At 35.1% G+C, this 25,355-nt stretch overlaps 1 protein-coding gene across 2 annotated transcripts in view; it reads right to left on the bottom strand.

The window, feature by feature from the left end:
* The window catches only part of SESTD1 (SEC14 and spectrin domain containing 1), a 96,727-nt gene that overhangs the window by 65,027 nt on the left and 6,345 nt on the right, over positions 1–25,355 (bottom strand). For both annotated transcript variants that reach the window (XM_053918812.2, XM_053918811.1), the window contains exon 2: positions 1,452–1,535. In XM_053918812.2, coding sequence (XP_053774787.1) covers positions 1,452–1,506 — 55 coding nt within the window. In that variant the 5' untranslated portion in view covers positions 1,507–1,535. The remainder of the gene's footprint in view (positions 1–1,451; positions 1,536–25,355) is intronic.

Here is a 25,355-nt window from a genome sequence, read left to right on the forward strand (position 1 = left end):
GAGGGATGAGCTAAGAGATGTTTCATTTGCTCCTCAAAAAATGCTGAGCTTTATCACTGCATTAAACCAAACCCCCCAAAAAGTTATCCTATCTGGAATGTAACATTCTTACCCACTATGAATTGTCTTCAGAGGACAGGTCTCACATTCAGAACTCCATTTAACCTCATGCCCTCAGCTTTCACTAACAGACAATAAAATAATCACTGGTATAAACATAAAACAGGACAGAAGCCAAGAGAAAAAAGACTTTCAAAATAGGTAACGTCAACAGAGTCAAATGCTGCCCTGAGACAAGTGTCATAAGGAAGCAAAAATGTCACTGATAAAGATTATTAAAGAAGAATAACATCCACTTTTGGCAACAGTGTGGCCAAACAGGTATTTTGAAACAATATTGTCAGAGGGCAATCTGACAAAACCTAACACAAATTTAAATGTAAATTTTCCTAACACATCCATTTATAGAAATATATACTACTGAACTTGTACAAAATGCACAAACTATGAATAAAAATGTCTCTTACAAGACCATTCATATCAGAAAAGAATGGAGAAAATGTAAGTGTCAACTAGTAAAGGAAGCAGTTTCCTTATAAGAAGAAAATACATATTAAATAAGGAAACAGTAATACCAGTGGATGCTATCTTATTTGTCCTTTATACTACTCTAGAAAAACATGCCAATTTACAGAGAGATATAACATGCTTTGGAAAAAAAAATCAGCAAACTAAATATTAAGAAAATTCTGACAGGATCTAAAGAGAGTAAGAAAGAAAAAGTGAGATAATATCCAAATAACCCTAAAAAGGTGCACCGCAGTACCTATTTTAATCTACAGCATGTGCTATGTACTCGGTGATCCAAAATTCCGGAAGATCACGACACTCAGGGCACCATGCCCTGCTCTCACACTGCACAGTATCTCGCAGCTCCTCTCTAACCCTTCTTAGCTGACACTCTGAGGTAACAAATGAAGGTAAAATCAAGCCTGTAACGCAGTGAAAACCATGTAACTGATATCAATTTCTTAACTCTTCTGGCACACTGAAACTTTCTTATAGGAAGATGGAAGACAAAAGATAGGATGCAGGGTACCATAAAAACTAATTACTCTATATTTCAGAAACAATTACTTAGATGCTCAGTCTATTATTCTTAAACTGTATCAATTATTTCATTTTCATATAAGAAGTTAGACATCATGACATCTCTCTTGTAGAGGTCATTTTAACCAAATTACAGAACAGAATAAAAACTGGCCAGCCAAGAAACAACAGTAACAAGCTGGTTCATGCAGCTCCATTCTCAGTGAAAGATGTCACAGAAATACCTTTGAAACAAAACCTTCATAGAAAAATGAAGTGCATTTCTGTCAAACTTATCCCAAAAAAGAGAGTTTCAACAAGTTTATACATCAAACACTTGCAATTTTAAGAAGAAAACATACCTGAAAGGAAGGCTAGTTTTTTCTTCAGAATGGGTAATATTACTGAAGCCTCCATTTTATTTACTCCAGTGAACTTCCTCACTTCTGAAAACACAAAAAGTTAAATATCAACCACAAGGTGATAATTGCTCTATGAAATATACACTTATGATGGCTTACACCAGAATTTACAAATCTCAGCATTACATACATTTTGAGTTGGATCATTTACTCTTTTTTGTAAGGAGCTGTCCTTTGCATTGTGTAACACTTAGCAGCATCCCTGGCCTTTAGTCATTAAAATACCATGAGCAATCCCCATTCCCAGCTGGGACAACCAAAACGTCTCTAGACTTTGTCAAGCATCCTCTGGTAGGCAAAGTCACAGCCAGCTGCTAATCACTGGCTTAACTGTTTTTCAGAGCAATACTCTTGGCCAGAACAGGGCCTGGGTACATCTCAGTAACTCAATAAACTAAACTGTAGAATAAAACAAAATCAATCAATCAAACAGGCAATCATCTCTCCACTGGTCTCCTATTAACTGTACAGCTTAATTCCAAAAACCTGATTCAGTTTCACCAAAAAATGGCTTTCTCAGATTTCTCATTTTTGTTTCTCCAAATTATATGGTACTACATCTTTTCCTCATGTTAGCCTCAAGATATTTCTTAATGCACTGCTTCAATTTTTGCCCCCCCCCACCTGTTGACCATCTCCATCTCTCCACATTTCCTATTTTTAAATTATCCAGGGAAAAATATGATTAGTCCAGTTGATCTTTTTGTACCATGCCATGATTCAAAATTCTTGGTTTGGTTTTCTCGTGTCCACTTGGCCACAGCCAGGCATAATGGTTAATACAAAGTGGGACTATTCAAACAGCACGGGCTAAGGGGCAAGATAATTTCCCTTACAAGGGAGCTTTCACATGGCAGGCATCTGAGGGCTTGGCCAGCCCTATATACTATCAAAAAAGGATTTAAAGGAGAGCAGGACCTTTAAAACAAAACAGAACAAGAAAATTAAATGTTCAATTATATTATCCACCTGTATTTAGTTTCATGTCTGAGAGGGCACTCTGTATCATATTTCATCCCTCCTTCCCCTGTCACACCTCACACCCACCCACCACCACAGTATATAGTAATAGTTCCTTGGAGTACACCATGAAATTGTACTGTATTTAGTGAAGCATACTCTCTTTTTAAAACAGCCTGTTTTTAAAATTGAGATATAACTGACAAATAACATTAACATTTGTATATAGTGAGAAGTGATCACTACAGTAAGTCTACTTAACATCTGTCACCATATGTAGCCACAAAAATTTATTTTCTTGTGAGAGGACACTTTAGACTTACTCTCTTAGCAACTTCCAAATATGCAATAGAGTATTATCAACTATAGTCACCAGAAAGCATACTCTCTTGAAAATAATTTTCTAGGAGAGTAGAAAATATGACTCTTCTATATGAAAAGCATATTATTTATTTGGCAAATACTTACCATGAATCTACCCATTTTAGGCACTGTGCTATTGAGCTAGAGCTAAAACCTAAAGTCACAGCCCTGCCCTGGATTGGATGGGGGAGGGGGAGAAGAGGAGAAGTAGCCTTTAAGAAAATCCCACGTATTAAGGAAAAAAATATAGCCAATATTTTTCAGATAATAAGTAAGCAAGACTACTTAAACAAGTACATTAATTTACAGCTTTCGTGTATATAATTTTTAAAAAATGACCACTATTTGCACCTGTGTACAAAGAACACACACTATCAAAATAAATACAGTATATTTTTAGTTTTATCCTTGAATATTTGCTTGCAATTCATTCACTCATATTTGTTCTATAGCAGCACAAGCTAATATAAAATTATTAGGAAGTATAAGAGAAAAGCTCCTATTTTATGTTAATCTAAAACCAGTAACACTTCATGTTTCCAGATCAGTATCTTCACATGAGGAGTCTGAAATTCAGCTCTACAAGAACCAGACAGCTCCGATTCATAGCTATGGTCCATTCCCCTGTGATTTGGAAGGTTTATAATGATGATAACAATGATTATGAAAATTAACATTTACTGTGTGTTTTACTACAAGGCATGCATTATGCTAAGTGATTTATTTGTATTAACTTATTAAACCTTACAGCATTTCTATAAGGTAAGTACTATTATTATCCCCATTGTACAGAGGAGTTAACTGGACTTAGAAAGGCTAAATGTTGCCTAACATCTCACAGCTAGTAAATGGGGAAGTTAGAATTCACATCCAAGCAATCTGGTTCCAGTAACAATGTTCTCACATCGAACTATCAGCTTACCAATGAAACAGCTCAGAAAACATCCAGTGACATTTGACTAACTGAGCAAGACGGAGCTCTAGACTATATGAAAAATTAAAATATCCAGAGAATGGATATACGTATGTGCCACTGCCTTGATTCATGCTAAGGCACCTTTGCACACCATTTCTTTTGTATCATCAGTGCGAATGTCAACACAGTGAAAGGGGCAAATAATGCCAAAGAATTACTATTAAACTAGTTTGACCTCACAGACCCGTGAAAGCTAGAAACAAGTGAACTGCTGATCCAGGCTGTCAGTGAGATGCTCACTGACAAAGGAATTTCAACCTTGAGGCAGTAATGTAGACAGAGACAGGAACAACTTAGTCCTAGAAATAGAAGTAACTGGCTTCCTAACAAGACTTTCCTATGGTATGAACCCAGACAAATTTTCAACTGCCTTTGATTCCTTCTTATTTTCTGAGCCTATTTCTCCATATATCTCATCAGTCCTGTGAGTTATACAACATCCTTCCAATAAATCCCTTTTTCTGCTTAAGTTAGCAAGAGTCCGGTTCTCTTTTAGTTGATAAACTTGACTGGTATAAATTTAGAGTTTAGTAGATCATGTCTGCGGTTAAATGCTTCTTTTAAAAAAAATAATTAGTTGCCATTTATTCTGAATGAAAATGTTTATCAATACACTGAGGTTTTTAAGTCTTGCCACATAAAACCCAGTGACGGTAACTAGTACCTAACAAAAAAGAACACCTGGAGTCCTACGATCCCACAAAGCATAAGAAGTGACAGCTGTGCCCTGACCGGTGTGGTTCAGTTGGTTGGGTGCCATTTTGCAAAGCTAAAGGCCACAGGTTAGATTCCTGGTCAGGGCACATGCCTGGGTTGCAGGTTCAGTCCCCAGTCAGTGAGGACGCCTATGGGAGGCAACCAATAGATGTTTCTCTCTCACATCGATGTTTTTTTCCCTCTCGTTCTCCCTCCCTTTTCCTATTACCTAAATACATAAAATCTTAAAAAACAAAAAGAAATGACAGCTGCAGGGTTCTGTGTTATCTAAGCTTTACAAGTCAGATTATTTATTTTTTTGCCAGCAAGTGCCAAATTTTTCACTATTGTGATCGCCATACACTTAGAGCAAAAAAAAGAGATGTTTTCAGTCTTCAGAAAAACCCTGGCAAATTATGATATCCAAAAAATATTTTACATTGTATCTCTGTCTCCTGAGAGAGAGACGCTTTATCCAAACTCTTCACTACTTTACAGAACGACCTCAGGATGGCAAAATACTAAATTTTTTTTTAATTCAATAGCTTTTTAAAGGACATCCTGAGAGTAATGACAAATTAATTTAAAATAATGAGAAATAATAGGTGTTTAGGTATGGAAGCCAAGATCAAATGAACTGATGGATAAATTATGAACAGTCAAGAGATGAAAGCTATAATGTTTACTCTGTATATCTCCCTTCGTTTCTTGAGTCTCCTTTCTATCAATCTCTTTCACTGTTGTTATAAAAGAGTTGGTAATGAACAATAATGATTACTCTATCACTAGTTACAATTAAATTTAGTTTTTCAGAGTTATTTGCTTTAGATATTTCAGCACAGTCATAAAAAACAAAACAAAAAATAAATTTGCCTATCTCTGGTTATCTTATATATTCTCATAGTAGTTAAAATAATGTACAAAACACACACACACAAATCAAAAATCTTGCAAAATATAACTATCCACTACCATCACCACAATAAAATGTTAACATGCTTTTCTCCAGTGGGATAGATACAGGTCATTATTTCTCACAAGAAGTAGTTTATTCAATCTTAAATATATTTGAGTGACATATATTCACAAACAGGAAATGAAGCCAATGACAGACATTTTATCTGATATGAATTAATGAACAGTGGCAAGGAAAACATATTTTTTTAAAAATTTGCCAAGTAAAGCAGGCTAAGAAATAGGAAAATTAAAAAATTCACAACATGCTTAACAAAAACATGTCTTATTTCATATATGGTCATTTAAAACGACTTAAGTCACAATTTATTGACTACAAAAGACAGAATGCCAGACTTTGTAGTAGATGAGGTGCCTCGGAGATTGGTGAATATAAAGAAAAATGTACAATCATACTGCGTGTTACCTTCAACAAAAACAAAATACATCAAAGTAAATGAATATCATTTCTAGTGCAAAATAAACCCTACGTAAAACAGCCCTTTTACAGTTAGTGATAATGAATTCAGAGAACTAGAAATATAAGAAGACTAAGTTTTAACTGGTATCTGTATCCCTTTTCTTTGAACATCTTTCCAAGATCTTGCAGAGTTAAAAAGAGGAAAACTGGGGCAACCAAGTAATTAAATAGTATCTGTCTCCCCAAGAACAGAGACCAAGCCTTATTTATCTTTGTATTTATTCACTCATTCACTCACTCGTTTAACAAACTGAGTTGTATCGAGTAAGTACATTTATTAAGTACCTACTAGATTGAGGCAAGGTTAGGTATAGACATACCTGGTACTGAAAAGATATCTGATAAATGGATAAATGAATGAACAAATAAACATATGAAACAAAAAGCAAAACACCCTAGGAATCCTAACACTATCACAACTACCTGGATGTCATCACTTTGTGACACAATCATTGGATCACACACACATGATTTTCCTTAAAAGTAGCTCTTCTTTCTTTCTACTGGGACAGCCTCTCACAGACCCAGCAGCTACAAAAACTGTTGGATGCTTGAGAAAAGCAGGCCCATGGATGGTGAGAAGACGGACATCAATGGGCTCTATCAATGGGCAGCCAGTAGAGGGCAGCAGAGGATATATTGAGCAGCAGAAGATGTGTTGAGCTGCAGGAAAAGAGAATTGCAAGCCTTTTAATTAAGATGGGGCAAATTACAATTCATAAGAGACTGTAACTGATGATATGAGTGGGTGCACTGGAACTCCTCTCTCAGCAAGTATAAATCAACTAGTTTATTTGGAAAATTTAGTTAGGTTCTTCAAAGAGCATTTTAACAACCAGTAAAAACCCATTAGGATAGCCTAAGGCTAACTACATCATCTCTACACCATTGCCGTTATACATCATGTAAATGTATAACAGCAATGAACAAAATCAGAGTGTGGGCTCCTCAGCCTTGCATTTCCAGAAAAAAATATTGTCCTTAAATTCATATTAGAAAACTTTCAACTGTTTTTATGAAGAGCAATCTGAGATATTAAAACAAATGAACACACACTCAATATGGTACTCACTAGTACCTAAGTGGGTTCATCACTCTACATATTCATATATATAAAATTACACAAAAAATAAAACATTCTTCAACTTCAGGATGATACATCCATAAAGCAGATTAACAGTTAAAAATTTATGTGAGTTGTTACTGCAGATGCCAGTGTATCTTTATTAATCTGGTTTTACAGTATTGACAGTTCTAAGTGAAAGATCAACAATTCTTTGGGGCAGATTTTAAATGAAAATGATGAAACAAGGTTAACTTTCACCACAACACAGGAATATCCAAAACTAATTCCTCCAAATAAAATTCAAGGCTAAAATATCACTGTATTAATACAATTTTTATGAATGGATCGGGACTTATTCAATAAGAAAGGATGAAAGGGAAGGCGGCAATGGAAAGAGACTTTGAGCTTTCTATGAAACTATCAATGATTTACCTTGAAAGAAAATTCTACATTAAGAAGTCCAGTAGAACATTAAGTCTTATACTGTATTTAAACTTCAAAAATTCAAAAGTCTAATGGTAATGACAAACCACCACTTAAAAACCATTTGCAAAATACTCTGGTTTCTCTTCAGATCGTATAAATCTTTCGCCTTTTACAAAGACTACAAAATAAGCGTCTATCCCTATACCACTCTCCTTGCCCTGCCCCTTCTCAACAGGAGTCACTGAACACTGTTGTTCACAAAGTCAGAAGCTGAGGGAAGTCAGTTTCTTTTAAGAACTTCCTCGCTCCTCTGGCTATTCTACCACAACCTTGGGGATACAAACCTCCATTTTTGAAGATCCAGCTTCAAAGATTCCTTAATTGAATAATATTTCAAATCTTTGGCTCTTCTTATGTATGTTTATTTATTGATAAATCCTCAGAAATTTGGCTGCTTCTTCACCAAAATTGGGGCAGTGAAAGGAATAAGGAATATTGCTTTAGAGAAGTGAATCAGGCTTGTGGAATTGCAGGAAGGTAAAGATATTTGTAGTATCCTCAGCTGTAGAGGATGGCTAGAACTTCATCTGCTGGCTAGAGCTCTCGGCAATGAGCTTTCTACGTGGAGGGCTTCTGCAACGAATCTTGCACTGAGCTCCAAGAAGCTTGGACCACTTCCTTCTCGAGGGCAATGGATGTGTCCACTGAGTTCAACTGGCTGGGTAAGTCTCCTTTCACCAACGGAGGAGGAAACAAATCCAGCCACAGTAACTTTATAAAACCATGCTCTGATTTCTAGATCTCAACCCCTCTTAACCTGCTGTAGGTGTGTCCTACCCTCCTCTTAATCTCAAAATTTCTCTGGGTCATCACCAAATTTTCCTCTCCTGACCTTTATCCTGGGAAAATAAAAGTATTCTCCCTCTGTCTTTAGCAAAGACATATATGCCTTTTATTGAGATGATCTCAGATTAAGTCCAATATTCCAGACATATAATATAGTCTAATGGATCTGAATATAGGTTCAGATGTATTACGGAGTTCCTAATATTGGGCTGTCCAAAAAGTTTGTTAGTTTTTCCCATACAACAGCTCTAGTAGTACTTAGTTGTCTTTAACTTCAAAAAAATTTTGTTAGATTGTATTTTTAACAGCTGTCATATCAGCATGCATTTTTTAAAAGACTACAAAATTGGTGAATTTTTGTGCAGCCATTTTAATATTGAAGATGGAAAAAAATAAACATTTTCAGTGTATTATGCTTTATTATTTCAAGAAAAGTAAAAACACAACTAAAACATAAAAAAAGATTTGTGCAGTGTTGTGGAGAAGGTGCTGTGACTGATCGAATGTTTCAAAAGTGGTTTGTGAAGTTTCGTGGTACTACTGACATTTTGGCCAAACAATTCTTTGCTGTGGGGCTCTCTTATGCATTAGAAGATGTTTAGTAGTACCCCTGGCCTCTACCCACAATAAGCCAATAGTGGGAGATGGCTGACATACTCGAAATATACAAATCAATAAAGTTATTGGTGAAAATAAAAAATGTGTCTTTTATGGAAAAAGTTAAATGGACTTTTTGGCCAACCCAATACAAATAACTGGCACACAAATTGATTTTTGGTATCTAATGGTTTATTTGTTGTGTATCACACAAAAGGGTTCTCTTATTCAAATGAAGTAAAATACATATAACATGAATTGAAATTTTGGTACTAGTTAAGTTTTTTTCTATATATGATGTAAATATTTGGTATATAGCAAAGACTACACTAGGGAAAGAAAAAAAAGTACCACAAATTTTTTTTAAATATTTAAGTTAATAAAAAGATGAAAAACTATTCAAGAAGTAGAAATTATATTATTTCCCAGGCAGAAAGAAGCCAGTGGAACATACGAGTTATTTTCCATCAGACTAAAAGTCCTATTTATAAAAAAATGTATATTGTACCTTTTTTTTTACCTAAAACTACAAAAATACTGAACATACTGTAAACCTTTTAATTTATTTAGTAACTTAAATGTCATTTCACTATCACATGGAACAAAGTGATATAAAATACATATGGAAACTATTTATAGAATGATCACCTCTTTTTTAGTTGTTTTTTTAGAGAGAGAAGGGGAAAGGCAGGGCAAAAGAGAGGGAGAGAAACATTGCTGCCTTCTGTATACTCCCCAACTGGGGACCAGACAAAACTGGGAATCAACCAGCGAACTTTGGCTTTGCAAGACAAAGCCCAACCAACTGAGCCATATGGGTCAAGGCATGATAACCTCTTTTTTAATCCCTCGTAAGAACAGTTAACAATAGTAGCTATCTTTCACAAGCAAAGAGCTTATCCACTGAAAACCCCTATAGGATTCTGCTCAAAAGAGTTGTTCTCCCTGAAAGGGAGTTTAGTGCAGTAGTAAACATCATGGCCTTGGAGCCAGGGTATATACCTGAAGCAGGCCATTACTGGCGAGGTGGTTTGGGCAATTCATTTCATTTTTTATGGGAATGATCACTGAACTTAGATGACTGAGGATTAGGTGAGCTAATGTACAGTGTTTAATACACTCCAGGATGGTAAGCACTCAATAAATGGCACCTATTATTAGTAGCTAAATGTTTCTTCCCCCACTAATTACTGGTTTAATACCATTATTCTCCACTGAGGCCACAGACAAAGCATTCCCACTAAGGCCTTCTTGGTCTAGAACACTAATATGGTTACAACTTTATTATTAGTAATTTAACATATCCTGGCATTTTTTATGGTCCAAGAATATTATTTTATCCTCAGAACAACATACAATTCCATTAATATCCCCATTTTTTTCCTGATGATAAAACTGAGGTACAGAGAAGTTAATTAAGCAGTTTGTCCAAGGCCATACACAAATTAACAGATTTATAAATCATTGACTTAAAACCTAGAGAGCATCTAGTCAAACCTTTTCATTTTATTGATAAGGAGACTGTCTTATTCCACTTGGGCTGCTATAACAAAAATGCCATAGAATGGGTGGCTTGTAAGTAAGAGAAACTTGTTTCTCACATTTCTGGAGGCTGGGAGGTCCAAGAACAAGATTCAATGTTTGGTGATTTAGTGTCTGAGCTGAGAGCCCACTTCCTGATCCACAGAGGGCCATCTTTTCCCTCACACGGTATAAGGGGCAAAGGAGCATTCTGGGGTCTCTTTTATTACAGCGCTAATCAACTCCCAAGGCCCCACCTCCAAATACCATCACATTGGGGAACAGTTTTCAACACAAACATTCAATCTAAAACAGAAACTGACATCTAGAAATACAGACTTACGCTCCTAAGTAAAAGGGTAACAACCTGAAACCTAGGCTTCTGAACCTCTGCAGGGTGCTTCTCTTCACTATATTACCATATTTTGCCATGTACAATGTGCACTTTTTTGCCCAAACTTTTGAGGAAAAATAAGGATGCACATTATTCATGGGTATAATGATTACATACCTTGGGCATAATAATCCCATGTACAATGCACACAAAACATGGGTGTGCATCAGACACGGTGACACACAGTATGCTGTCACATAATAAAATCAACATTAAAAACATATGAGTAGCAGAGAACCATTATTTTATACAATAATTTTTTAAATGGAAAATACGTCCCCACAAAAACTAATACACAAATGTTCATAGCCGTGTTATTCACAACATTAACTTAACAGGGATACAACCCAAACACCTATCAATTCTGAGTGGATAAACAAATTTGACACATCCATATAATGGAATACTATTTGGCAATTAAAAAAAGGAATGATGAATGGTACAACATGGATGAACCTTAAAACATTAGGCTAAGTGAAATAAGCCAGATACCAAAGGTCACATGTTGTAAGATTCTATTTACATGAAATATCCAAAATAGGCAAATCCATAGAGATAGAAAGTAAATTAGTGGTTGCCTAGGGCTGAGGGTAGGTAGGAGGAATGACTGGTAATAGACACAAGAATTCATTTCAGGGGTGATGGAAATGTAAAATAAAATTGTGATGGTTCTGTAAATCTACTAAAAGTCACTGCGTTGTACACTTAAAATGGGTGAATCTTATCATATGTAAATTTTACCTCAGTAAAGCTGTCAAAAATAATTTAAAAAATAAACAAAACTGTCCATTTTGTAAATCAGAAAAATCTGGATAAAAATGGTGTGTACTTTAAGAATTAAAAACTAAAAACTAAAAATATGAAAGCGATATGTTCCAGAAAATCTGTAAAATGAATTGCATATGCTGAGCAATATATCCCCCAATTTCCAATATAATTAAAGCACATGGCTATATAAAAGAACTGCAGCTTCAAAGACAAATTTCTTTCATTCTGGATGGGGTCAAACAATACAAAAAATTAAATTGATTAAATATAGGGAAGAAAGGAGAATATAAGCAATATTGTTGATAGCTTTTTTATGTTCACAGATGCCCAAACTCTCTATTATTATTCTAAATAAATTGGTACTAGAAAGGCAACTTAGATTTGCTTTTTGTTTTTAACCTATGGGAAGGTTTATAAATAAATCTCTTAGGGTATCTCAAAGTTTTCACACCAACACATAAAGACATCCAAAATTTTATTAAAGGTATTATTTTTTCAACAGTATTATGTTTTAAAACAAATCAACTTTGCTTCTGAGAAAAGTATAAAATGTGCCTTTGAATTTAAAAAAAATACTAAGACTGTTCTACATTCCCTAAAAATCAGAGCTTAGAGAATCACTGTATGTAAATCACTTTGGAAACATCACCTATACTACAGTAAAAGCGAAATCTCAAATTAGTTACGTTTATTTCTTTAAACCTCCAAATAAAAAGAACAACGATGACTAACATGATTGAGAATGTTCTGTGCACAAAGCAGTATCCTATTCCCTTTATGTGCATTGTTTCACTTATAACGCACAACAATCCCATGAGGTTAAAATTATTGTTGTCAGCATTTAACAGCTGAGGAAACAGGCTTAGTGAGATGAAGAGAGGTTAACCTGCTCAAGGTCAAGCAGCTCCTAAGTAGCAAAGCTGGCATATAAACCTAAGGCTGAGTCCAAGACTTTAATTATATTACTCCTCATGGTCCTGTTTAATGGAGTAACCTTTATTATAATGAATAATACAGGTCTTTAAAATCTCTAGAATAGAATTGTTCAGTTTTTAGATATAACATCATTAGGTTATGTTTGTTAAAAAGAGTATGTTATATTTTAGTAACATATACTTTAATATTTACAAATGAAATATGTCTGGTATTGTTGTCCTTGAAGAGGATGGGGAATATACATCCAATAGTATTGGCCATGCGTTGATTAACTGTTGAAAGTTTATGACAGGTAAACAGTGGTTCATTTTACTGTTCTCTCTGCTTTTATATGTTCAAAAATATCCATGATAAAATTAAGATTATTAGATCTTTAAACATGACAATACTGTAAAAGAAGAGGCTATAATCCTTTTTTTGTACTTAGCAATATTTTATTTCAAAATCAAGAGAGAATAGACCATACATAATTTTAAAATAGTCACATACTCACTATCATATTCTAAAGTCCTTTATGAAGAGAGATCTGAGTATTTAGCCCCCATGTAAGCCAGCAGAGGAGGGGAAGCTAAAGAGAGGTAGGCATGCAGGCAGCATCCCTGCCCTTGCTGTTTGCTGGCACAGGAGACTTTTGTTCCCTCTTCGGGACTGTTTCACTTTGTGAATAGACTCATTTTGTCAGCAGTCACCTTCCCACTCTCCATCATCATCACCATATTCTACTCTTTGAGTACTAAATAACTAAGGAAAGCGAAAGTTTATGTCCACAATATGCATTCACTGTGATGTGTGGCTGGTAAGAAGACCAGACATCTCTTAGATGAAGAATCAATTAAGAATATTGTTTGACCCGGAAAAGAAAGAAGGCCCAAATGTTTTGCGTGTAACACATATTAACACCCAAGAGCACGTTCCAAATTTAAAAACAATTTATTTTACCTATAAAGCCAACAGAGCCAAAAAAACTTATTCTGAAATTAATGTAGGTATTGGCTCAGTCCTTTAAATGTGTCTATTTATTTCACTAGAACAATGCCTGGCACATAACCAATGCACAGTAAATATTCATTGAATAAACTCCTTTCTTATGATCCTGCCAGCTTTTTCACTTAGGTACCACTGGGCAGAATAATTAGGAGGCAGAAGAAAAAGGGAAAAGCAAATTGAGATAATTTTAAACTTGACAAAGCACTATGAATAGAGCATGCATTACTCTGAACAGAATATTAAATTACATAGTTCAAGGACCTTTACTGTAACATCTTGGGATCTGGCCCATCGGGATTATGAATGAAGAGAGGCACTTTATAAAGCCTTCTTTATACGGAGCCAACTCCAACTTTCGCCTTTTAGAATGGTTTATTTAAATTTACTACATTTACAGTCTAAATGAGTTTGCATTATCTATATTTCAACACATGAAAAAAGTCACTATTTAGCATGATTTTTCCATTTCCTGAAACTACAATTTCTCTTTTATTACAGTACTCACCATCACCCTCTCCTGCACCTCACTTTCTCACTTTAATATCTATAAACAGTTCCTAGTTATTGTTTCAGTGTTTAGATATCTCCTGACTCTAGCACTCATATCTCACCTGGCAGATTATCGTATTCTGTAGAACCCACAAAAGAACCACAGAGGAAACGCTAGGATTCCCCTGGACAGTCAAAAATAAGTTATTGCTAGCAAGTACTTCTAATAATTGAGGCAATATCATTTCTGTCATCAACTAATACTATATTTCTAGAGGTAAGATTTGGCAACAGAAATTTAAAAAAATATTTTTGTCAATATTTTTGTCATAAAAAGTCAATTTTTAATAAAAACCATAGTGCTTGTTTACACAAAAATAATTTAAGTTTAAAAGGACTTTCTCTAGTGGTGCTGCCTCCAGAACACAGGTGGCAAACACAAGGCCCGAGGGCTGAATCCGACCCTACACCTTATTTTATTCCACCTTGTTTTATCCTGCCCGGCACCTTGTTTCTACCCAGCGGCAGTGCCGAGCTCTTGCTTAACAGTTAAGGAGTAGTTACATTTATACAGTCCTAAAATTACATTCGGCCCTCTGAAGGCAACCAGGAGGCTGATGTGACCACCCCACCCTTGAAAATGAGTTTGACACCCATGCTCTAGAACAAAGCATACCAGTTAAGTAGGAGGCACCAAAGTAACACTTCCTGTTTTTAATGACTTTTGTTTGTGGAGCCCCTGAAAACCTTAGGCAAAGTTGCTTTGCCTCTCACCTTAGTTTCAATGCCTTAAGAGGGCCCAGGTGCCATTCTGTGTACGGAGATATGCTAGAATTCTTACATTAAATCCCCCCTTTAGTTAAGCCCATTACATTGGCCTCAATGCTTAAAATTAAAGAGACCAGACAATCACCCTTTCTGAACCCCTTCCTTATTATAATCCCTCCATCTCCCAGGAATCTATCTTGGTATCTATCAACCACTGAGGCCAAGTGAGAAGGACACAACCCTTTCTCCCCCACAAAAGTAAATAAAGACATACAACAATCTATACTATAGGGGCAGAGAAGGGGATTCTTAAATCAGTATTCTCTTAAAACCTCTTAAAAATCAGCCCTGCTCACAGAAATGCAGAAGCATAAGCAATCTGGATCTATGTAAAATTATAAAAAATGAAGTCAGAACAAAAAAAGACAAAGCCAAAAATGTTAATATAAGATTCCACACTGAATTTTATCTCTTTAAATAAGCATTTCGGATATTTAAAAAAAAAAAAAAAGAAACACCACTCTGGAGCAGAAATTTAAAACCTAAAAACAGAATGGATAAAAGCAAAGAGAAATAAATGAAAGAAGAGGTGACTGAACTCAGTGAGAAAATAGAAGAAAAAGACAAAATTGTATCAGAATTGAAAACTAAATTACAACGTGCTGAATAAAATCAAATAAAAATTTTAAAGGCATTAAAAGATAAGAGTAAAAGAGGAGTCCCCAACCCCTGGCCCACGGCCTATTAAGAACTGGGCCACAAGTGAAGCTCACCTGAGCTCCACCTCCATCCCCTGCCCCACCCACCCACCCATACCAAAAAGATTGGGGACTGCTGCAGTAAAAGAACAAAGAGAATGGAAATGAGATAATAAAGTAAAAATAGTAAGTTTTATAAAGTAAAGATAAACAAAGAAGACATAATTATGCATAACTGGAATCCCTGAAAAAGAAAAACAAAACACTGTACTAAAATAGCATGTACAACTATAATCAAAAGAAACAAAAGACCCAGTTTTATATATTAAAAGGATCCACTACGTAGCAGGGAAAATTGACCTACTACAATAAACTCTAAGGAAAATGACTAGACTTTAGTAATAAAAGGGGAAATAAAAAATTCCAAGCAAAAGAATCAAAAAACTTACAAGGGCAAGAAAATTAACACAGGCATCAGACTTCTCAAAAGCAACATATAAAGCAAGGTCACATTGTAAACAAGGGAAAAAACTGTGAACTATACCCACATGAGCCAATTCCTTGTGATAAATTTATCTATCCATCTATCTTTCACCTATTAGTTCTACTACTAATTTTGGTCATAAGGCAATTCCTTTTAATTTTTTGAGAAACCTCCATACTGTTTCCCGTAGTGGCTGCACCAATTTGCATCCCCACCAAAAGTGCGCAAGGGTTCCCTTTTCTCCACACTCTCACTAACTCTTGATTTTTTGTGGATATATTGATGATAGAAATTCCAACAGGTGTGAGATTATATCTCATTGTGGTTTTAATTTGCATTTCTCTGACAATTAGTGACGTTGAGCTTCTTTTCATATGTCTGTTGGCCATCTGTATGTCTTCTTTGGAGAATTGTCTATTTAGGTCCTCTGCCCGTTTTTTAGCTGGATTGTTTGGTTTTTCTGGCGTTGAATAGTATGAGTTCTTTATAAATTTTGAATATAAATTCCTTATCAGATATACCATTGGCAAATATCTTCTATTCAGTGGATTGTCTCTTCATTTTGTTGATGGTTTCCTTTGTTGTGCAAAAGCTTTAGTTTGATGTAGTCCCATTTGTTTATTTTGCTTCCTGCTTCTCTTGCTTAAGGAGATATACAGTATCAGAAAAAATATTGCTGAGAAATGTTAGAGATTTTACTGCCTGTTTTCTTCTAGGAGTTTCATGGTTTCAAGTCTTATATTTAAGTCTTTAATCCATTTTGAGCTTATTCTTGTATAGAGTGTAAGAAGGTGGTCTAGGTTTTATTTTTTTTTTTTGCATGTACCTGTCCCACCACCATTTATTAAATAGACTGTCTTTAACCCCGTTGTAAATTCTTGACTCCTTTCTCAAATATTAATTGACTATAAAGGCATGGGTTTATTTCTGGGCTTTCTATTCCATTTCATTGATCTGTATCTGTTTTTATGCCAATACCATGCTATTTTGATTATTATAGCCTTATAATTTGGTATCAGGCAGCATGATACCCCCAACTTTATTCTTCTTTTTCAAGATTGCTGAGGCTATTGAGGGTCTCTTCTGGTTCCATATAAACTTTTAGGTTATTTGTTCTAGTTCTGTGAAATATGTTGTTTGTGTTTTGATAGATTGCATTGAATCTACAGATTACTGTAGGTAGTATGGACATTTTATTAATGTTAATTCTTCCATCCATAAACACGGTATATGTGCTTCTATTTATTTGTGTATTCTTCAATTTCTTTCTTTAGTATCTTATAATTTTCCTAGTACAGGTCTTTACCTCCTTGGTTAAATTTATTGCTATGTATTTTTTTTTTTGCTGCAATTGTAAATGGGATTATTTTCTTAGTTTCCCATTCTGATCAGTGTATAAAAATGCAACCAATTTTTGAATATTAATTTTATATTCAGCTACTTTACTGAATTCATTTATCGGTTCTAGTAGTTTTGGGCAGAATCTTTATCATCTGCAAATAATGACAGTTTTACTTCTTCTTTTCCAATTTGGATCTTTTATTTCTTCTTGTCTGAATGCATATTTATTTGTTGAATTACTTAGAATATAATAGGTCCTTAAACACTGTTTATTAACATGAATTAATACACACACACAAGCATATGAGAGGGTAGAAAAGGTTAATAAAGCCTCAATCTATGTGTTGAAAAGTAAAAGCTAAGAACATTAAAAAATAATTTTGAGACTAATAAACATTTCACACAGGAGAGGACATGTACTTCTGCTTATTATTTAATGTAAGTTAGAATAAGCTCTGGACTTCTTTTCTTTTCTACTCATCCTTGGAAAACAAATAGTCCTATATAGTTTTCAATTTTTATTTTCTACAATTTGATGATTAAGGACACTTTGTTGTTTGCAAGCTTTAAAAATTATGAGCTGGGACTAAAATTTATGTAAATGAAATAATACAACACCAAACCAAAAGTAGCTTTACTTTATAATACGTAAGTACAAGAACATTATTTTGGCCAAAGTACTTTAAAAGCAGTAATTCCTGATTTATACTCAATTCTATACAATCAAATCATTGCTTAGTCTTTCATGATCTAAAACTAGGCCGATTATATAATCTTCTATCAGAATAAAGTTTAAAGGAAAATATTACAAGTGTCAGACTTGCCCTCTTTTCCAAATATACAATACAGGGATAAGTGAAATTACTTTCTAATCTTAAGAAAAAGATCCTTAAATTAGTAATGACATCATAGTCCGTGTGAAGGCTTCCATGAAGGAAATATGATCACATAAAATATATAAAATCATAATCAGAAATTAGCACTGTTGTAGATGTCTTTGATACCTCCCCCTTCTGGTTTTTCTGATGGCTTCCTGATGATCACTTTGTCTTAAAGACTTGCGGGGAACACAGCATGATCTGACCTTTGCTTACCTGGCCCTTCCCACATGTTTCTGTCATAGTCTATATTTCCAAGCATAAATTAAAGCTTAGCATCTATTAAAAGTACATGCTCCAGAAGGTCAGGAACTGAGTCAATTTTACTTTTTATTATTATGTCTGTCTCTTTCCTGCAAGTACCAACTACAACTAAGTTAGTTTGGAGATATTTTAAGTGGTAAATTTCATTTTCTTTAGGAATAAAGAAAGTGATTATTTTCCAGAATAAGCACTGGTAATTACACATGTGCAAAATATGGTCATATGCCTACTTTCCAGTAGCATAAAAGGGTGATTTCAAAATCCCTCAATACCTAGAGGGGTACGGAGACAACCCCTACCCCCACTCACCAGAGACAAGAATCCATGGGAGTTGAAACCTTTAATCTCCTGCCAAGAGGACAGAGATACAAACATGGCATACAAATATTAAAATGATTCTATAAGTAAAATGATATTAATAAGCCCGTATAAAGCTATTGACATAATAAAAATGAATGCCTTCTCTTAATCTTCTGTTAAAAATTCTGTAATCATTAATTAAATTCCTTCAAAATTTTTAGGTTCCACAAAAATATATATTAAAGCACTATACTTACAGCATACACTACATTTAGAAAAAAAAATCTGACAAGTAACTTGACAATATTCCAATAACTCTCACCATCATTCATTAAAATTAACTTAAGATAAAGTATCAGCTCTTTTGAAGTAGTCCTCCGAGTCATGCCAATTTCTATATGAAACTAGAAACTTATCACTTTTAGTAAATGACTAACTGTAGGGAAAAAGTCTGTCATTTTATAATCCCTTGTGTATTTTGCTTATAGAGGTCATATATAACAAACCAAACTGAATACGTGTCCCTAAAATAAAGAAGGAACTAGAGCACCTTATTTCTACTTCCTCAGAGGAGACTTTGTTCTCACAAAAGTTAATTGAATTCTTGTCTTTAATCCTTTTTTATGTTCTCTGTTAACTCACCTATTTTTTCTTTCTTTTTCCTCTAACTTGCCCTTCTTTCCTTTGCCCTAACAACTTTCATTATTGAATCTAAGAGTTCTATCAAGCTCTTAAGTCAAATACACTACTGAGATGCCAAGTGTCTATCAATTTTATCATAAAACATGCAAGAGTCCTGTATTTACTAATCATTACTACTGTCTGATTTCTCTGCTCTAGTAGCAAAGTCCTTTCTTACAAGTAGTTAATATACTGTATTCTTACTCTGTATCTCAGTTCTTGATGAAATATAAATGCTCAATGTCACGTTAATACTATTGATTTTATAAAACTCTGGTTTCAATGACCTGTATAAGAAAATGCCATATTATCTGTACTGTTCCTGCAACCATCTTATTAAAAAAAATAGATAATTAAAAGAAATCTTGAAAGAATACTATTGGACATAGTAATATTAAGTTGTCTAAGAAATACCATTTTCATAAAATGCTGTGTTCTCTTTGCAAAACAGACTTAATTTTTAAATGTCACCTAAAGTTAACCACAGGGTCCAGCAGGATCCTGCACAAAAGATGTGAATTATAAAATTACCTCTCCTCTTCTATCAACATTCTTACTGCCTTAGTATCTGATCTCAGCCAATTATTAAGGAGAAAATCAATAATTATCTGCTTAAATGATTCGCACTACAGTATAAATAACTGATGGGCTTAAATATTTCCACAATGTACAAAAGCAGGTTAACACAAATGGTATTTTAACAGAAATTATAAGTTTAAGATAGAATTGTACTATAGTCCAAGTGTTGTTACCTGTTTAATTTGGATACCCTAATGCACCCACTCCCCTTTCTAACCTTGGAGTTCTTTGGTATTTTGGAAGTAAACTGGACACAAATCCTAAATTACAGGGTAGTAGTAGTAGTAGTAGTTTGCCTCTCACCTCAAGATGTCTGTCTGGTTAGCTGCCTATCCGGTAAGGGAGGAAATACTTGGAATAGAGCTTTCATTTGCCTATGAATAAAGACAGCCCAGGATCCTGTAATAATTGTAAAAGTCCATGCTTGTCTTTTCAGCTACCTCTAAGCTTCCCTTTCTCCTGCCTTCTAAGTTCTCTACCACCCACAATGTATCCTTCACACCTCCCACCCACAAAAGGCCACTGTCTTCCAGTTTCCCTACCAAAACAGAAAAGGACTTAAACAAGGACTGCACTCAGTAATTTAAGGCAGCTAGAAGAAATGTTCACCTTTTGAGTTAACTTGGTTTGAGGGTACAGGAGGTTTGTATTTTATTTTGCTGAGTCGAATAAGAAAATTCTTTAATCTTGATAATAAGCCTGGGGGAGCTGGGTAAAAAGAGTCAACTAATGTTACTTGAGTTCTCCTTTGCCTTCTCCACTCTTTTACTTCATTATTTGGAAGCTAAGAATCTCAAATTCCAAGGATCCAAATTCCATTTTCATGGTGTACACTTCCTTCTCCTGATTTGATATCCCTTTCCTTCTTTCAGAATGGTGGTCATTTTGTAACTCCTCTCTCCCTCCAAACTCCCGCAGTCTGTCTCCTTCCCAGAGTTCTTGTAGCCTCTGGCAGGTGAGTAAAGGAACCATGAATGTCTAGGGAAAAGGGTGCCTATAATTCATGAATGGCTAGGCTGAGTTTATGGACTCACCCAAACATGAAATTCAAACAAAAGACCATCACTGCCACTACCACCCCCTTGCAGCTGATGTAAAAGATTCAACATTTGTATTTTTTACAGTGTGGTTGGGAAAGGGGGTTTGGAAGGGGTTAGTTTAATGATAACAGACATTAATCAGTACACAATACATGATATCAGGAAAAAATTACTGACTGGCAATTATACATACTAGAGAAAGCAATGCGAAAGAAAAACTTGAAAAACTATATGTTAAAGATAATTACAATTATATATGTAACTGCTTTTAATTTCTGCCCAATATTATACAACATAATAAACATGCATACCATAAAGGATGGATTAGATTAGCTTTCAGTTTTTGTTTCCTTTTTTAATCTTCACCGAGAATACTTTTTTTAATTGACTTTTTTTAAAGAGGAAGAACTGGGAGGAGAGAGAGAGAGAAAAATATCAATGTGAGAGAGAAACATCTATTGGTTGCCTCCCTACTAGGGACTGAACCCACAACCTAGGTATGTGCTTTGACCGGGAATCAAACCCACAACCTTTTTGTTGTATGGGACAACACTCCAAACAACTGAGCACCTGGCCAGGGCTCAGTTTTATTTTAATGCAACTGCAACCTTTCCTTCCAATGTCCACCCCAGCAGCTTCCCTCATTGTTGGCTGCAAACACAAGCTGGTGATCCTCTTAAAACTTTAAAAAACAATTACCAAAACACCATGCTGTCATACCAGAAGAGAGGCCAGCAACTGAAGTGTGCCACTTCTCAGACTGTCTTGCAACCACAGTACTACTTTTAGTCTTTCCCTGGTCCAACTATTCCTTTTCTAGTTACTATAATTACTTCCCCCAAACATTTCTTACTACTTCCCAGCTGATGCAGCATAGCTGCTTTATAATAAGCAGTATCAAAACTTAAACTCTTAAATGGCTCAATGAAAAGATGCTCAAATTAATTCATAACAAAAGATACGCACTAACTGGCAAAGCTCAAATAATTTTTTTAACACTGATGTAGGAACACAGGTACTACCACATATCCCTGGTGGACATGCAAAATGGTACATCTATGGGAGGAAAATTTGGCAATATCTATCAAAATTACAAACTCAAGTACCCATTTTTAGGACCCATCTGCCCCACCACTATGTGGAATGTTATATACAAAGATATTCATTGCAGGATTATTGTAAGGACAAAATAACAGTAAACACCTACTTATTATCCTCATTTTACATATGGAGAAACTAAGAGGCCAAGTAAGCTTAGCCCAAGATCAAATAACTAGTATGGAGCCAGGATTTGAATCTAGGTACTGTTATTTATTTATTTGAGAAAGTAGAAGGAAAAACATCAATCTGCTGCTCCATTAACTATCAGGATATACTAAACCATCTAAATATATGTCAATAGGGGAACAGTTGAATAAAATGTTACACCCATCTAAAGGAATACTACATTTTAAAAAAGAAAGCTCCTTTCATTCCCCTTCCTACTTTGAGGATAGGCTGAACTTAGTGAATCACTTCCAAAAATAAAGTATGGAAAAAGAAAAATAGTAACCTTACAGAGGAGAAACCTGGAAAACACTACCTTAACCAAGTGATTTAAGTTAACATCACCAGTAATATCATGCAAATACCACACACTCCCTCACATGACAAGATGAGAAGGGCAACTCAACTTTGTATATTATTTCCAAAAATCCATAGCCCCATTCTAATCATGAGGAAAACATCAGACAAACCCACCTGAGAGATGGTCTGCAGAGTATCTGACCAGGACTCCTCAAAATTAATCAGAAAAGAGAAGAAACTGTCAGAGGAGACTAAGGAGACATGAGAACTAAATGCAATGTGTATTCTGGATGGGATCATGGAAGAAGGATTCCCACATCCCCTTCTTCACTTTCTCCACCAATTTCATTTCTGCTAAATGCACTGCACACATTTTATTCTAGCTGGACTAATCTGACCGACCCCCCCCCCCCCCCCCGCAAAATAACCAGCTTGTTTCCCAAATCCACATCTCACCTGGCAAAACCTAACTCTAAAGTTAAAAAGCCACTCACCCACTGGTACTATCCAGCATCCTATATATTCTGTCTATAACAGGGATAGCAAATATAGGCCATCAATACTCCTACACTCGTGACAACATTGCTCAATGATCACAGTAGCCTTTCCCACTAAATCCACATGATGCCTTCAAATACTTCTTAATGTCATGTTCCATGCAGTCACCGTTATCAATCAAAGCTGGCCATGAAATAAACTCATTTGCTGCATATGGTCTCTACTACATTAATCTGTTTGCCTTGGATTTCATGTATATTTATTTATACATACCCCTATTTTGATCTGAAAAGAACCTATGAGACCTCTGAGAATACAAGAACCATGAAAAGTTAGTAATTTAAATGATAGAAGCAAAAGAATAAAGAAAATAACAAAAATGGTGCCAAGAAAAAAGCTAAAAAATTATACAGCATAAAACCCTATATGCCCACTCACGTGTGCCACAAATCTGGCTTCGGCTTTCTAGAAGTCATCACAAAAAGAAAAACCCAGTGTACAGTCCAGGAGCTAAACAGCAAAGTACTAAAAAGGAGAACTATTCTTGGTACTTAAATCAAACAGTAATTTTTGTAAAGCAAAGAGAACACTAGGATGTACTAGATACATAAAACACACAACTGCCAGTTTTCAAAGCGTTGGACTGTTTCTGATAGTATCCATCAGGAGAGACCTATGGCATCTTACTAAAGCCCAATGGAGCTAAAGGGATGTTACAAAGAACAAACAGGAGCATAAAAAATCCACTGTGTCCTTTTACTTGGTTTCCTCCTTCATTGCCTCCCTAAATAAAAATAAACTCTTTGAAGACAGGAACCATGTTTTCTACCTCTTACACTGAGCCCACCACACATGTATTCTGCAAGAGTAGCCTTCAATACCAATGAGAACTTCTATAGAGCAATTCAAGCTATTGACAAAAATTCTCTAACCTAAACATAGGAATCCCCACTCCTACTCAGCTGACTAAAAATGATAACTGAAGTCTCAATAGAGAGAATTTCTAAAACTCCTATACTGTTATTTAATCATAATTTAATTTGCAATGCCCCAATGATATTTTTTTTGTTTTGCATACCCCTAGCACAAGGCTTGCAAAAATGCCATATTAATATCACCAAATCTGATCAAATAAAATGAAACCCACAGTTAAAGCATTGGCAATCCCTATCAAAGATAGTATCACTATCTTTCAAGAATATAATCAATAGCTCTTTATAAACCAGTTGACAAAAGACAGGTTCATTTTTTAAGTGACTCTGCAAGTTTGCTATAGTAGATAATGAATTATAATGCAGACTTTCTCTATTTCTCTCCAAGAGTCTGTAGTTTGAGTAAATGCTAAACTACCAGAGAGAACAGTACTTCTCAACACACACGCATATCATCAAATGAGCTTGAGCTTATATGCCCCTTTATGACAACTCCCTACCCCTCTCCTTTACCTGGTCAAATCGGAAATGCAATGAAAACTAATAAATTATTTAAGTAAAGTGGTCATAAGCAACTTAAGTATTTACAAACTTAAATTACTACTCTTAAGCATAGGCATTAGTACACATTGACAATCCTCTATTTGTATTTTATTAATGGAAATCATTAATAAATAAGTAGTTTAATCCTATAATGGTTTAGGGTTTTTTCCCCCCACAGTCAGTATTTCAGTTTGCAGTGTTCTTCCCATTTGGTATTCCCCCTATGAAGAGGCACACTCTATCATCCCCAGGAGGGAGTAGTTGTAATGAAAAAAGAACACAGACAGGACTGGGGGACAGTGGAGGGAGAAAATCCAATTCCTCTACCTTTGTTTCTTTATCTATTAAAATGGGAAATGACAATTATCTCTACCTGATGGGGTTATTGGGAGGATTAAATGAGAGAGGATTTGTAAACTGCCTAATGAAGGCATATAAAATAGATCCTCAATAAGTATTAGTTCTCTTGCCCTTTTTTTAGAGGTAAGGAAATGGAAGAAGCTGAGCAGGGGACTTGTCCAAGGCCAATGCCTAGTAAGTGTAATATACAGGTTAAAACTCTGACTTAGGGCCTAAAGTTCTTTCCATTATTCCATGCAGCCTTAAAATAGCAGAACCCAACACTTCATGATCATAAATGTCAGGCACTCATTACATGCAAAGGAAAAAAGTTAACAATTTGAATACCTATTAAATGGCTAGGTATTACACTAACATCTTTCCTCCTAACTAGCCTATAAAGTGTATTTATCCCATTTTACAGAGACAAGGCTAACAAGTGTTAATGCAAGCTTAATCCAGGTCTGTTTACT

The sequence above is a fragment of the Desmodus rotundus genome, chromosome 2 (genome assembly GCF_022682495.2).
Source record: "Desmodus rotundus isolate HL8 chromosome 2, HLdesRot8A.1, whole genome shotgun sequence".
Taxonomy (NCBI): domain Eukaryota; kingdom Metazoa; phylum Chordata; class Mammalia; order Chiroptera; family Phyllostomidae; genus Desmodus; species Desmodus rotundus.